The sequence below is a fragment of the Gambusia affinis genome, linkage group LG05 (genome assembly GCF_019740435.1).
Source record: "Gambusia affinis linkage group LG05, SWU_Gaff_1.0, whole genome shotgun sequence".
NCBI lineage: Eukaryota > Metazoa > Chordata > Actinopteri > Cyprinodontiformes > Poeciliidae > Gambusia > Gambusia affinis.
This window is the reverse complement of record NC_057872.1, coordinates 24,778,764-24,794,343: the sequence shown is the minus strand read 5'-3', so window position 1 is coordinate 24,794,343 and position 15,580 is coordinate 24,778,764. Positions and strand designations below refer to the sequence as shown.

Below are 15,580 nucleotides of genomic sequence, written 5' to 3'. Positions count from 1 at the left end.
GACACAAAAAAAATCTGCCTTTATCTATGGAATTTCACTGTCAAGTCCTGGATCCTATTGAAACCGAACAGAAATGAGAATGGGCAAAAACTATGAACTATAGTTCTCAAACTAGTTGTATTTGGGCTGCTGTTAGCAGTTTCTCACAAGAAACATTAGTTTCCATTATTCTGCAAGACCTTCATTTAACTAGGAAAAGCTCACTTCTAGTAAAAACATGTTTTTCAAGAACAAATTAACTGTAGTGTGCAATGTAGAGTTTAAAAACAGCTGCAGCCATAAAGGACAAGTTGGTCAATCACATCAATCTAAAGAAACAATAATGGAAAAAAAACAACAACAAAAAAAAAAAACTTTAAAATCAAGGCAGCCATATTGGATTCTGAGGCCAAACCTACTGAAAAATATCTGGCTTGTACCCTCACCCCCTTCCTTACTATAAGAAGAGCTAAGCAATGAATCGAAAGGCAGGCCACACTTCTATCCAGGCCATTTTTATTGATCGTCAAAACCCCCTTTCACAAAGACCACCAAAAAAAAAAAAGAAAAAAAAAAAGGGAACAATATAAACAACCAATAAATAAAAATCTGCATGATTAAGGCGGTTCTACATCTCCAATAGAACACAAACAGTGTGGACATGTTGGAGTTTTACAGCTTCATACAGTACAAGCAGTAGATTTTGTTTTAAGAACATCACATCTTAAAAACGCTGCACTTTTTACCAAGAGTTAAGCATTTTACTTGAAAGTGTGCATTTCATCACTAATGATCCACTGTATCACTTTTGTGATTAAAGATAAAATGAGCATTGCTTTCTTTAATGAAACGATTTTAATATTAAGCCAAACAGAATAAGAAAGTCCATGAGAAGAGATCCTAAATTTCCATATTTCTACCCAAACTTGTTTAAAAAAAATAAAATAAAATAAAAAAAAATCATAAAAACCACTTGGATCCCAAGAACAGAGAAGGTGACTCTTCTGTATATCAGTTTTCTCAGATAGGAATAAATAAATACACCTTTTATACTGGTAAACTGTCAGAGAGTCCAGACTTAGAGGCTACATAGTGTCATAGTATTGTTCAGTGGCTTTTGAGATTTTAAGGATTTCTCAGTTACATTCATGTCCAGGATGGTGAATGGTCTCCGTCCACAACCAAACACAAGCTGTGGATATCCAGAGTTCTCTTTTGCACATCCAGCACTGCAACTTCAGTTTAGTTGTACTGGTCTGTGCTCATGAAATTAAAACCAAACCAACAGCCTCTCTCCATCCTTCCTGGACGATGCTTACACTTCCTCCTCCAAGTGTGGCCCATTGCAAATAAAGGTCCTTTCAGCAGCTAACAGTGCTAGGTTGCTGCTTGCTCACAAAGTCTGAGATAAAATCAAACTCATTTTGTCCCAGAAAGAGTTCTGGTAACTCCTGGACCCGGTCCAAGCCCAGTTCCATGACTAGTGACGTCAGCACATCCTCGTCAATCATATCCGCGTCCATTCCATTTAGGGCCAGTGCCGGTCCAGCCATGTGCTGCATGCTAGCCAGTTGAGCTGGGTTCATGCGGTATTGGTTTGTAGGCCCCATGTGGTTCCCACCCATAGGTCCCAGTGGGTGTCCATGGTACTGGGTGTTTAGCTTCTGCAGGTGCATGCTGGCCATGAGCTGCTGAGATGTTAACCCTCCATTCATGAACTGTTGTTGCTGCTGCTGCTGCTGTTGCTGTGGATGTGGCGCCTGCTGTTGATGCTGCTGTGGGTGCATATGATGCTGCTGCTGCTGAGGGTGGTGATGCTGCTGCTGCTGCTGAGGCTGTCCATTATACATCATGTTACCAGAGGTCATCTGGTGATGGCCCATCTGGGCTCCGTTGAGCTGTCCGTTCATGGGCCCGCCAACCATGCCCTGGCGCTGCCTAATGGCGGCCTCCATGCTGGCCTGGTTGCCTCCGTAGTGCATCATCTGGCCGTTGGGAAGCGCCCGCATGCCCTGCTGGTTGGCGTGCTGCTGGTGACCCGCCTGCAGGCCGCCATTCATGCCCATTCTGTAACTGTGGAGACCAGGGCCTGCTGAGCTGTGATTCATGGACATCATCATATGATCTCCCATGCCTCCTGCATATGAGCAGAAAACAGTGTAATTGAGGAACAGACAAGCAGCAAAACTCTCATAGCAGGTTTGTTACTTGGATGTAATGTTATCTAATTAGAAATAAGCAATTGGTTGTTTTAATCTAATGCAGGAGTTCTTGGCAAAACTCCTTTATAAATTAAATAAGTATGTGTAATATGGGAACATCCTAACAAAACGTGTGTGGATATTTTGCCTGCTGGCGAAAGCACACATATAAACACACACACACAACCCTGGTGGTGCGCTGAAATCTCCAAAAAGCTTCCCTCTTTGTGCCAAAGCAAATAACGCCCAGGTTTAAAATTACAGGTTAACATAGGAGGGGGGCATTTTCTGATCGAGAAAAATCTAAACTAAAACGCCGCTTTTTAAATCCCACCTATAATGCACGCCAGCTGAGGTGGATATCTGTTAGATTTTCTTGCACGTAAGGTTGCAACAAAGAACACTGACATCATGCAACATCTCCCCAACAGCTGAATCACCACAAAACCCAACGAGGCGTGCAAACACAATTAAACACATGGTTCTGTTTTTGTGTTTTATTCATATTTAGGTTTCCGCATCTAAACACTAAATTTGTTTAAATGTTTGTATTCGATATTGGAGAATGATATATTTCCGTTTTGTTATGATCGACTTTGAAACAAGGGAATGCAAACAATGGAGCAGCAGCACGAGTCACTGAGACCAACAAACAGCGGAAAAAACCCCAATTTCTCCAACAAATCAATCCGATTACTAAATAAAACTAAACACATATATCACTCACCGGTATCCGCTGCGTTTTCTCAAAGTTACGCGACTTCAGTTTTCCTGTACGAGGCGAAGCTCCTTCCGATTACAGGACGTATTCCTCGGGGTTACGCTTCATGCTCAAAGCGGGGACGGTGCGCACAAAGACTACTGCATCAGATCTTGAAACGACTGCCTATTTTCTGGGTCAACTCAGGGATTATGTACATCTAAAAAGCTCAGAGGAAGGCAAGTCAGAGGGGAGGTGGAGCCTCAGCGCTGGCGCTTCTTTGTTCCTATTGGCCCTACTTGATATAATTGTGCATGGGCGTAGAGAGAAAAAAGGGGCCGTTGGAGAGTTAGGAAACAGTAGTCAATTTAAGTACTATCCACCTCACTCTTTCTTTCTAGAGATCATTGTTTGCACACACAGTGAGATAGATAGATAGATGGATGGATGGATGGTTTTATCAAGCAAATATTAATGTCTTACATAGAGAAGCTTATGCAGAATGTTTTCAAATATGCACTAAAGGAGACAAAGCAACCCAAGCTTATGTGTAAAAGTGATTGACCTCACCCACAGTCATCCTTTTTAAATCATGAATTAGCTATGAGTTTATTTATTTTTTTCGGTTCCTTTTACTAGCAAGACCAAGGTCTGATTACTGCTAGATCTATGGCATCAAGAAATAAATTAAGCAGGCTAAGACATTTTTAAAGAACACAAAATTAAAATAATGAACAGGCTTTTATCATTCTGGAAAAAATGGAACGTTTTTAAAGTGTGCCATTAATCTGGTGTAAAACAAATGGTTTCAGAAAAAGAACATCATGCCTACGGTTGGAGGTTACAGGGGCGACTGTGGCTTTGTAGGTAGAGAAGTTGTCTTGTAATTGGAAATCGGAAAGTTGTAGGTTCAAATCCAGGTTCCTTCTGCCACATATAGATGTCCCTCTTGGCAAAGCACTTCACCCCAAATTACCTACTTGAGATCTACATATCGGTGTATAACAGTGTGTGTGTTTATGAGTGCAAATGGATGAATGTGACTCTAGTATAAAGCGCTTGGTTTGAGTGATCAAAATGATTGGAAAAGCGCTTTATAAGTTCAGTCCATTTACAGCCAAACATGGTGGTGGTAGTGTGATTGTCTTGGCCTGCTTTGCCGTTTCAAGTCCTAGACAAACTAAAAAAACACAAATTCCACTAGTTTATTGATTTATCATCTTATGCTCAACTGCCTTTGGGTTAAACCTCAGTTGAATCTAAACTCCTCCATAGAGATATAGCAAATATATTAGCAGCTATTGCTGCCAAAGGTGGTGCATACAGTTAATAGATATTAATAATTCGAAAACTACCTTTTGCTTTTAGGCAGACATATTTTTTTTCTGAAGGACCAAATACTTATTCACAATAGATAGATAGATAGATAGATAGATAGATAGATAGATAGATAGATAGATAGATAGATAGATAGATAGATAGATAGATAGATAGATAGATAGATAGATAGATAGATAGATAGATAGATAGATAGATAGATAGATAGATAGATAGATAGATAGATAGATAGATAGATAGACATGCTCTAGACCAGGGGTTTTCAAAGTATGAAAGGGTGAGCCCCCCTTCAAGGAGCTTAAGGCCTGCCCTCCGGTGGAGAGTAACAAGTTACTTTACAAGTCAAGTAGTAACTAACTGCAGGAAAGTAACTAACTGCAGGATTAAGTAACTTTTTAGTTACTTTCAGCAGCTGCTAACAACAACGCTCTGCCTCCTGTGAAAATCACATTGAGCTTTGCCAATACTTAATTGTAAGTTATTTTATAATGGTAACATCAACAATGTGTCTCCACTGATAAGGTTGAACTGAAGAGGAGATTGTACAAAAAATAAAAAACATGAGTAATTTGTGTGGTCCACTGTTGTCTGGAAAACTCTAAGAAGAATTTTAAAGCCCCCCTCCCCCCAGCCTCCAGATTCTGCGTTACGCCCCTGAGTTTGATGTCGCAGCACAGAGCTCCTACTGCAGCTCCACAGCTCCGATGGCTGCGACACTTACCGTAATATTAATAATTATAACGGTGCTAACTTGCCATTATAACTATTGCCAACTACGGACACGTTTATTCGTGGCTGTTTTCACGTTTATTGCGCTGTTTATATTGGTCTCGATGTTTGCAGTTTTCTGGAGCGCAACGCGAAGCTCGACGTCATTCAGAGGTAATACATTAACTTGACATTAACAAAGACACAGCGGGACGGATCATCCTGGAAATGATGAACAGGGAGACGGAGTAAAACTACCTTAATGACGGACAAATTCTGGGATTTATTGTGAGTCTCTGCTTATTTCCAAGCCCAAATGAGCAACTTCACGTTCAAAAACGAGCCCAAAAAGGCGCAACCCGCCGCTCATTAAATCTGCAAGCGACTTTAAAAAAATGAAGCCCAAAGCCGCTTATAATAATCGGACTTGTCGACAGAAACTCAAAATAGTTCCAGTTTTTCCACCAACAAAACGCGCATCTCCCTCCATTGTTTACATTTCTGTCGCATAGAGACGGCGAGTAGAGAAATACGATTAAATAACAAAAGAAGATAGTAACACAGTATAAAAATGATTTTGATAAGTAACTGTAGTCTGACTACTGGATTTGAAATAGCAACGCGTTAGATTAGTTACTGAAAAAGTGGTCCGACGTCAGTAACGTTGACATCACTGGCCAAAACATCCTCGGGGGGAAACATTTCCACTGATCCCGCTCCACACGCGCACAACTTTTCCTAAATCCACAGAGTTGATCGTGCGTAAAGACGTTTCTCTCACATCACTAGACAGCAAGCAGATAGCTTTTCCGGTTTATTTTTTTCCCTCGCACCGCGCCTCCCCTAAAGTGCTCTGGCGCCCCCCCGGGGAGGCGCGCCTCACACTTTGAAAACCGCCGCTCTAGACTTTTCATTACACGTGTTTACATTGCAAGCTTGTTGCCCTTGTGAGCGTATTCACACTTCATCTCTAAGATCCATGAGATCCCTGTTAGTACATGTGACCCAGCAGTCTGCTGGCTGGCTGCAGAGGGAGGGCAGAGGAATGTTGCCTCTGTGCTATTCTAAGCTACTAAGGCTGCAAGCTGCAGTGTAACCACAGCCACCCGTGGATGTTCACTTTCCTCATTCATAGTGTTTTTACGTGACTCAAGATGCATATGTGTGTTTTTCTACATGTCTGAGCATGTGTGTCAGTGTGTGTCTGTACATCCACTCCTCATATCCACTTGTGTCTTGATTGCTCACTTTAGGACAACGACCCTTCTCCTGTAGTTGCAAATGAATGAAAGCACTTTTGGTTCAAGCAACCCAGTCTATTGTAAGGTTAATTTGTCCATAAACGAGCAGCTATAGGCACCGGTTTGTGATTGTGTGACATTGTCTGGTTAACCACTGTTGTAGTAAGCCACTCCCAGGTGTGGAGACTGTCTGAGAAAATCACCCAACCAGGCAGTGCAAACAAAAACACAGAATTAACATAAGTTTCTGGTAAGCCTTATTCATACATTCTTTGAGTCAAGAAAATGGAACTGCAAAAGACTTCTGGCAATAAAACAATAAACCTTGCATCAAATAGTAATTTTCTTCAACTCAGTCACATCATTACATCAGTTTAAAATAGCGGTGTAACAATACATTTAGCTCACATGAGAGGATGCATAATACTCTATTCATTAGAACAATACACTGTATTTTGATGGGAGCAGAATCTTCTTCTTTGTTTTTCAGAGGAAGCGTTTCAGATATCAAAAATTATCACTGAAGAACTATCTAAACCAAGCTCTACCAGTCCATATTTAGCTGTTTCTTATGGTTTTCACATTCTAATGTGTCCCTGATCATAAAAGAAAACTTCAACATAGTTTTGCACCAACAGAAAGCTCCAAAGTATGTGCCATACCAATTTTAGCATAGTTATCCAGTTTCAGTTTTTTCACAGTGCTTATAAACAAGTTTGGTTTGGCTTGGTATGAAACCCTAAGCAGACTTTCTGTAGGGGACTAAAGATGATCACATTCTAGTTGCAAGTCGTAAAACCAGTGGGATTTGCAAATTGTTGCAGTGCTAACGACCCTTAACAAGTGCAAGCTGAGAAAATGTATTTCCCTTCGTTTTGTGCATTCAAACACAAGAGAAGCACAAATAGAGATTATGTGCCACTGTAAGATTATGTGTAAGATGCAGACAGTCAAAATTGCAAATAAATCATTCATTACATTTTACATATGTAGCAACTACACTGAGCTCAGTAGGCATTCTTAACATCATGGCCGCTGTGCAACCTCTGACTTTACCAGTGGAAACTTTGAGCTCAGTAGGCATTCTTGCCATATTTCTGGCTGGGGGAAGGGTTAAGAAATAAATTGTTTTTTTCATAAGTATCTATAAGAAAATCAATATTTGTGTGAAATCCAAATATGTAGGATTTGCCAAGGGTTGTGGCATTCTAGGAAATGTGTCATTTGTGACTTGGGTAATAGTCAGCAAAAGATTAAATTTTGCCCTACCCTTTTTACATGTCTTGGTATGCTTCATGGATTTATTCCCTCTCAATGTAGTCATTGCTTTTAGGGAGAAGCTATTTCGCAAACACTGCCTTCAGCCTTATATTGATTTCTGGCTTTCTTAGGGCGTATAGGTGTGGCTGCATGTTGGCAAGAAGAAACACAAGTGCCAGAATGTTTGTGTGATTGTAGGCAGAAATAGGCAGACAGCTGAGAGACACCTCTGTGCTACACTGTAAAACCAAAGACAAATGAACTGAAAAACTTCATGACACCTTCTGAAACAAAAATAATGACTTGCATTGTATTAATACATTTTAATTCTGTTATAATGATCATATTTTTTTTTTTCTGTAAAGGGGCAGTAGTATGTATTTTCCAGGCACATAATGCCGTTACTAAGCACAATCACATAACTACCGTATTTTCCGGACTATAGAGCGCATCATACTAGAAGCCGCACCTACAATAAAAAAAAAAAAAAAAAAACTGGAAATGCACATATATAACCCACCCCGGGCTAAAAGCAGCTGGTATCTCCGCCGCTCTCGGTTTTCTGCAGCAGAGGCTAGCGTTCTAATAAATCTGCTAGATTTATTAAGGTGCAGCCCTCCGTCTGCAATGCTAAACCATGGTTTCGTTCACGCCGAATTTACGTGCAGCAGCTCTATTTCCTTCCTGTACTGCCGGATTGATAACTCTGAACTTAAAAGCTGCATCAGATGAGTTTGAAGAAATTTCTCTGTCGTGCCTTAGCACTTTCTTCTTTGAATTCCAATTTTGACTTCCAATGATTCACTTCCTGCTAAAGAGCCCCCTGGCGGTTGAATAAAAATCCACAGAAAAGCCGCACCAGGCTATAAGCAGCATGGTGAAAATCGTAGGAAAAAAGTAGTGGCCTATAGTCGGAAAAATATGGTAGGTTACCATCAATTGCTATAAAATGCTTTATATATCAAACATGGTTAAAATACATTTGACTTTATATGTTAATGCCTTGAATTTGGGCTTCTGTCTCTGCAAGAAGCTTATGCTCTTTCCAACATGCTACCTCACTATGTCATCACATCATTGCTCCTCTATTGATCCTTAGAAGCTTTGTCCTAAGAACAGTTTGGAAACAGTTTGGGAGCCATTTAGGAACCGAAAACACCAGTCCGTCTTTGGAACCAATGCCACAAGAGTTGGCTCTCTGAAAAGAGCCTAACTTCCCATCAGTTTATTATCATGTAGAGCCTCTTATTTTAGCTAAACTTATCAAATATGAATGTTTTGCATGATAAGTCTTCCTCATTGAGAAAAGCCTGAAAAGTCTTCAATTAGGGAAGGCTTGTTTAATTTTATGTGTTTATTCCATTACGGAAGCTGGTATATTTTTAGAATATTTTAATCAAACTTTTGAAATGAAGAAAACACTACAAAAAATCTCCTGAACATGGAAATAATTATATATTATACAACATCCTCAAACTGCAGCCAGATTCAAACTGCTTTAAGGGGCATTGCTATGCATACTCTTCCTCACTGCTATGTATTGACAGAGGAGATGTTCTCACCTAACTGTCATGGCAGTTAATTCTTAAATTACTATTAAAACTGCACTTTCCTCTCCATAACTGTGAGGTGGCACAGTACAACATGATTACTTTCTAAAGCCTTGACTAGAAAAAAATTTAGATATGCCAACTTGCATGTTGGGTTCGTAAAAACAGAATCCACTTTGAATGAATTATAAAACAACACAATGAATGAGAGCACCATTAGGGAGAAAAACATGATTTTATTGTTAAAAATACACTTTATTGTGTCATAAAATAACACGTCTGTTAAAAATGTAACAGTGTGAAAGGGAATAACACAACTTTCAGTTAAAAGTGCATTTATGTGGTGTCATAAAACAACTGGCGTGTCAAATATTTCACATGATTAAAGAGTTAAAATATTAAAAGTGTAATTTTGTCTCAGAATCCATGGGAATTGCATAAACTCGGAAAGAGAGTCAAGTGTAACACTGAAGTTGAATTAGCACTCCCGATTTTGCTGTGTGCCTTTGCTCCAAATTCCTTTAAAGCAAAAACACCACAGAAGTGCATTAAAGTGAAGACGGCACAAGGGAATTGCCTGCTAAGTGATGCAATGACTACCAATTTCCCTGGCTCTTAAAGTTTGTTGAAGAAAAAGAAACTTAGAAGATGCCATTGAACAAAGAAATAATGGAACAACATAATGGTTCTTGTAGCCAGTCAAAAAGTTCAATGTTTTGGTCAAAGGGCATGTGAAAAAGTACTGCTCTGACAATGCTCTATACACTGCTGAAACTTTACAATGTGGAATTACATTCAGTAAATTTTAATATTATTTCATATTCTTGTTCCAGCTTGGTCTCTTTCTGCATGGAGTTTGCATATTTTCCTTTTGAATGTGCGGGATCTCTTCAGACCAAAAATACGAGTGTTAGTTTTATTGGTCTCTACAATTGCCCTTAGGTAAGAGTGTTTGTGTGTATGATTGTTTGTCCAGTGTTTTCTCTGTGATGGACTGGTAACTTATCCAGGGTATACCCTGCCTCTCACCCAGTGATTGCTGGAGATAAGCACCAGCTCACCTGTGCCCTTCCATGGATTAATGTGTGCAGACAAAAGATAATGCAATTCACATAGGGACTCTCCTAATATACTCTATTAACACACAGGTTGATGTTTTCAAGCATTTTCTTGTGTTAATTATGGTGATTTTTCACTTAGAGGAAATTAAAACACAACATCAGACTTACACTATATCAGATTTGACCAAATAAAGAAGCGGTAGAACATTATGTATTTTCTTGTCCCTTTTGTAGGACAATCAATTAACTATGTTATCTTCAGCGTTTATGAAGATGGACTTTATGAAATGAAATCAGACTTAAATATAAATATATATGAATTGGACTTTGCATCATAGCTGTATCTAATGTCTTGAAATTGGCCTCTGTCTCTTTAAGGAGCCTCTATCCTTTCAGACACGCCGACTTCACCACGTCATTACCACAATTCTTCTCCATTAAGCCTTTTAAAACCATTGTTAGGAGAGTTGAAATGACATTTAGCTCATATGATAAGCTCAACAGAATCACAGTTCCACCAGTAGCTTGCTAATTGCTGCTGCCACTAGTCTGGAACAGAGTTGGGGAGGGGTAGAAGAGGGTGGTCTGTGGGGCAGGAGTTTAGATGGACTGAAGTCCAAGGTAAATAGGTGGGGCATGGTATGAGCAAGCATTTAGGCACACCCTGAATGGCTGCCAGGGGTGATTCAAGGATTTCTCAAACATGCATCAAAGAATCAATCCTCCCTACATTTTTGATTAGGGAGTGACATTGTATATGACGTAAAGCTCAAAAAAGCTTTAGAAAAATACCCCCCTTAAAAAAAATATAGACAAATACGGTCTTAATGAAACATGCTGAATATCTGAGCCTCTTTTTTGTATATTTTTTGGACAGTTCTTGAAAAAGACACCCCCCAAAAGGTGTATTTGACCTTTTCAGGTATCAAAATAAAAGTAACATTCCAGAGAATACTCTAGAGGTCTAAAAATCAGCATTTGTATTACTGAGAAAGAACAAGTACATATGGCACATAGTGAAAAAATACAAAATAAAAATATTAAATTCTAATAAAATACAGTACATTACATAATGTGAATTTTTCTTAAAAGCATGCAGTGGAAACCCAGAACCTCTAATAATTCACAATACAGGTTCTAACCACTTACTGGACAAAATTTCATTCCAAAAAGATGAAGCATAGACATTTATAAAATTATAAAATTCCAGGCGAACTTTCCAAAAGTGCCATTTTTGGACATTTTGGCACAATTACAATTTTTTCTCTCTTATTTTATTTATTTTTTTCCCAACCTATATCTTGCTATAAATATTGTTTGCAGTTAATAACAATGATTTTAAAAAAACAAAAAAAAACAATATAAGAGTGAATTACTACTAAAAAGCACAGTCCTGGGCACTCTGGTTGTAAAAGCATAGAGCATTGAGTCAGAAAACCAAACCAAGAGGGCAGAGTTTCTGCAGCCCATTAGTTGATTTGGGCGATTGACACATCTAACATGGATTATGACCACGAAACACCAAAGATAGCACTGAATTTATGTTTCTAGCTTGGTGAAATTAGCTACGAAGTTTTTTGGGGCTTTTTTAGTCTTCTTTGGCTGCTGGTTCAGTGAGCTTTGCACATAGCATGGTGATTCTGCTATTGTTGGAAACATTAGAGTCTGGGTTTTAATCTGATTGGTAGTTTGTGTGGGCAGGATGTTGTTGCACTGCCCTTGCTGTGTGTTTACCAGGTGTGAGTCGTTAGCATCTAATTAACGCCTAATTATGTTTTTTGTTTTTTTTGTAAATGCTTAGAGTTTGAGCTGGGTGTAGTTGAGGTCGAAAATTTTGTTATCATTTAGATGAGCTTTCGCCCTTTACATAGATATGCAGCATGCATATACAATTGATACAATTGATTACATACAATTGATTATTGTATAGCTTATGCTTAGATTGATCTTGTTAGTAGAAGTGTTGCAGGACCCAATAGTGGGTCTGGTTTGGACAATAGTGTTATGGTTGTAAGGTACTTTTAATTTGACAAACTAATCTAATCAGGTATATATAGTGTAATCTATTAAATATGACCATAGATTATGTTTGGTAGTCGAATATGAACCTCTTTTGTTATTTTCAAGCATCCTGTTCACATTACGCTCGACTTATTGTTATCTCAATTTACTTAATTAGCATTCTGTTGTAGTATCCAAGTACACACAGATAAAGATATTCAACAGGGTTGCTGTGCTCAAGGCTATAAGAGAGGGTAGAGCTAACATTTAATTACAGAAACTGGCTGTGACATCTCAGTATAAAGGTTGTAAAACTAAAACCAGCAAGTGACAATTCACTCCATATTCCCAATACTGTTCTAAAGGTAGAACTGAAAGGGTAAGAAATAGCCCCGTAAGCCAAGATAAAAAAAAACTACCATTTTGCAGGGTTTTGCATGGGAACATAGTGTTACTGGACAATTACTGTACATGATCCCAGCTCTTGCATTAGATTTAAACATGCTACTTCTGGGAGTAGGAAAATACATCCTTTCAATTATAGGGTTATATATTAGTTTCTTAAAGAGACAGATGTCCAATTTCAATGCATCAAATTGCAGTGTGAAATATCTTTTAATCCTCCAATGTTCTTAGTGCAACACTCCAGAAGTGTTACACCCCTGGGTGTGGGTTGTCCCGTCAGACTGTCAGTTAAAAACCCCCAAAAAATCCTAAAAACATATGGATCATGTACACCAGACACACAGAACCCATTTTTAAAGACTATGGCAGAGGTAAGCCATGAACCTGAGCATGGAGCCTGGTTCACGCTTCCAAGCAATCCCTAGCCTTTTTCTAATTTTAATGCCTTGAACTATAACAATGATATATTCCAAGAGAGACCCAAAGAGTGTAAGCAATGTACCGTATAGCATATCTTTGGGGTAAATTTGCTAGAATTATGACCCTTGGGAAGATTTACTGCCTGTAAAGAGATTTCATTAAATGTTTCCCACTTGTGAACAATCTACCTCAGTGTGGAATGATGGACTTCAAATTGCTTGTAATTGGTCCCAGAATCTTTGTCCAAATTATTGAGCAGCAGCACCAATTTGGGCCATACACACCTGTACTCTCTAGATCAGTTAATTGCCAAGACTTCTGCTTTTATAGAGGCAGTGACACTGGTGATGATGAGTTATTAAGTGCCTTTTGCTAGTAGTTGTAGTTGGCTGCTACTTTTTTTGTATAAATACCATGCAAGCAACAAGATCAGTTTTGTCATTCTTGTTTGATTTCTGTTCAGTGTCTTTGGTAAAACTGTTCTGTGTCTTGTATTGTTGAGATTAGATTTAAATACCGTAAGAAAGAAAATGGTAATAATGAACAGAGAATGTGTATAAGTCCTTATAATCAAGCCATTGAAGTTATAGAAGGTGCACTTTTTACAGGAATATTACGATGCCTTTATTCAAAAAGATGCCCAATTGCACCTTCTTCCCCAACAGCCATATTAGTTATCTATTAGTAGAATTTTAAACAATCTAATCAGCTCATTGTTTTTATTGGATTAATAAAAAAACAATAATAACGCTGATTAGCTCAAGTAACTCTATCCACTCAAAAACAATTACTCCATGTAGTCTATGTTAATACCAACTGATCTTAGCACAATAGTGACCCTGATATGTGTCATGTGGTTCAGTTTCCCAATTTCAATATGACCGAATACCTCAGAGGCTGTGGCGCATCACTTCCCACTGAAAAACACCTGGTTTCTTCACATCATCAGGTTCCATGTATTTCTTGAGAACTATTACTCACATTACAATACAATGGCCCATTTGATAAGAAATTAGATTTTTTTACTGGAGGAATTGTCACTACCAAGAATTGAATTTGCAGCTATTACAGGACATTGTACAGATTGCAGGTATATATCCTTGCCATGAATCTAACATAGGTATACCATTATCTCACTGAATAGTTGAAACTGTGCACTAATTTGTTTCCCTTGAGATGTGAAACTAAAAGTTAGTTTGGCACTCTCTTTCTCACTTAGTGTGGGGGAGGGTTGTTGTTGTTCTGGTAAATGAGAGTCTATAAATACTCTCTCATTGGTTTGGATACAGACAAGCATTCGTGTCCTTTCTCAACCACCAATCAACAGTAACTGTTCACAGCGCCATGAAAGAGCTTAAGATGTGAGTCAAGGCTGAGATGGAAGAAATGTGGGAGGATTTGAACCAATGTTTTGAGGAAGGGGCTGAGGGACTTTGGATGGAAGGGTGTTTGTGAGTTAGCGGTGGGGGAGGAGGGTACTCGATAACTGCCATTCACTGACAAGTTGCTATGAGTGGGGGGATGAGCCCTGGTGTGAGGGTATTAGTTTGGATACAGACATGGTTGGAATGCGGCTCACTGAAAGAGTTTTTCAACAACACGCTTGTATTGCGCCACATGATAATGAATTAAGTGCTATTTTTCTGGGAATCTGCAGCTTGTCACAGGATGGATGATGACACCCTTCTTAACAGTCCTGTTATGTTTTTTTTGTTTTGTTTTTTCTGAATGGAAAATCCCCAAAGTCCCACAATATTAAACATATTGCAATCTAAACAAAGAGAAAAGAGGCACATTATTTTCACAACGTGTTCATAAGATCTTGGCCATATGGCAATTGACCTACCCTTGTTAGTAAAAGAAATGTAAACTGAAATGAGGAAAAATAAACTTAAAGGTTTTCAGAACAGCAGTCTTTAAGATTTCCATTGAAAGGCATCATGTTTTCAGAAAGGTAAAGCCTATGTTCAGTGTGAACATAGGTTTTCAAAAAGTGGCCTGAAAATGTTATTTCGATGTGTGAACCATCTATGATTTTTAGTATTCAAGTCTGCGTAAGTCAAATTAGAAGTCAGGTCCTCTTCTGCATCTGTGTAGCTTCAAGTTCAATGACTGTTCACATCTGACTCTGATAGAGATTACATTAAAATAAGAATGTCAAGTGAAGTCTATTTATATAGCACATTTCAGCGTCAGGCCGATTCAAAGTGCTTTACTTTGAATAGTAAAACATTCAAAAGAAATAATGAAACATTGCCTTTCAGACTAAATCTAATTATGTTCCAGTTACTATTAATCAAAACAGCTCAAAGAAAATGTTCATTTTTTTCCATTTAGAACTGTTTCAGCGTTTTTCCAGTCAATAATGTATAGACACATAAAAACTGAATATTAATAAAAAGCCCATTTATTTCTGGAATTTTATCACTAAGTGAAACACATTACACACAGATGAATGCTTAGTGAACTGTATTTAATCCCATTTTAAAGCACAATCAAGTAACTGTTACTTTTCGTTGTTATAAAAATGTTGTATATGTTTAACATGACTTAAAAACATGTTTAAGTCTTGTTAGCCTTCTGTAATTTCACACCTTTAAATTGGGACATAACTCTTTAAGAAACTCCTACTCCACTCCGCCTTCAGCACGTCATTACAACAATGCTTCTTATTATGCTGTTATCACTGGTTATTAGAAGCTTTGGACAGAGAAGT

General features: G+C 38.4%; 1 protein-coding gene across 1 annotated transcript; it reads right to left on the bottom strand.

Moving 5' to 3' along the window:
• Positions 1-473: 473 nt before the first annotated feature.
• On the bottom strand, positions 474-3,125 carry cited4b (Cbp/p300-interacting transactivator, with Glu/Asp-rich carboxy-terminal domain, 4b). The gene is made up of 2 exons (XM_044118006.1): positions 2,908-3,125; positions 474-2,116 (listed from the first exon to the last, which is right to left on the bottom strand). The coding sequence occupies exon 2, from the start codon at positions 2,109-2,111 to the stop codon at positions 1,341-1,343; it is 771 nt and encodes a 256-aa protein (XP_043973941.1). The 5' UTR covers positions 2,112-2,116; positions 2,908-3,125; the 3' UTR covers positions 474-1,340.
• Between the last annotated feature and the right edge of the window lie 12,455 nt (positions 3,126-15,580).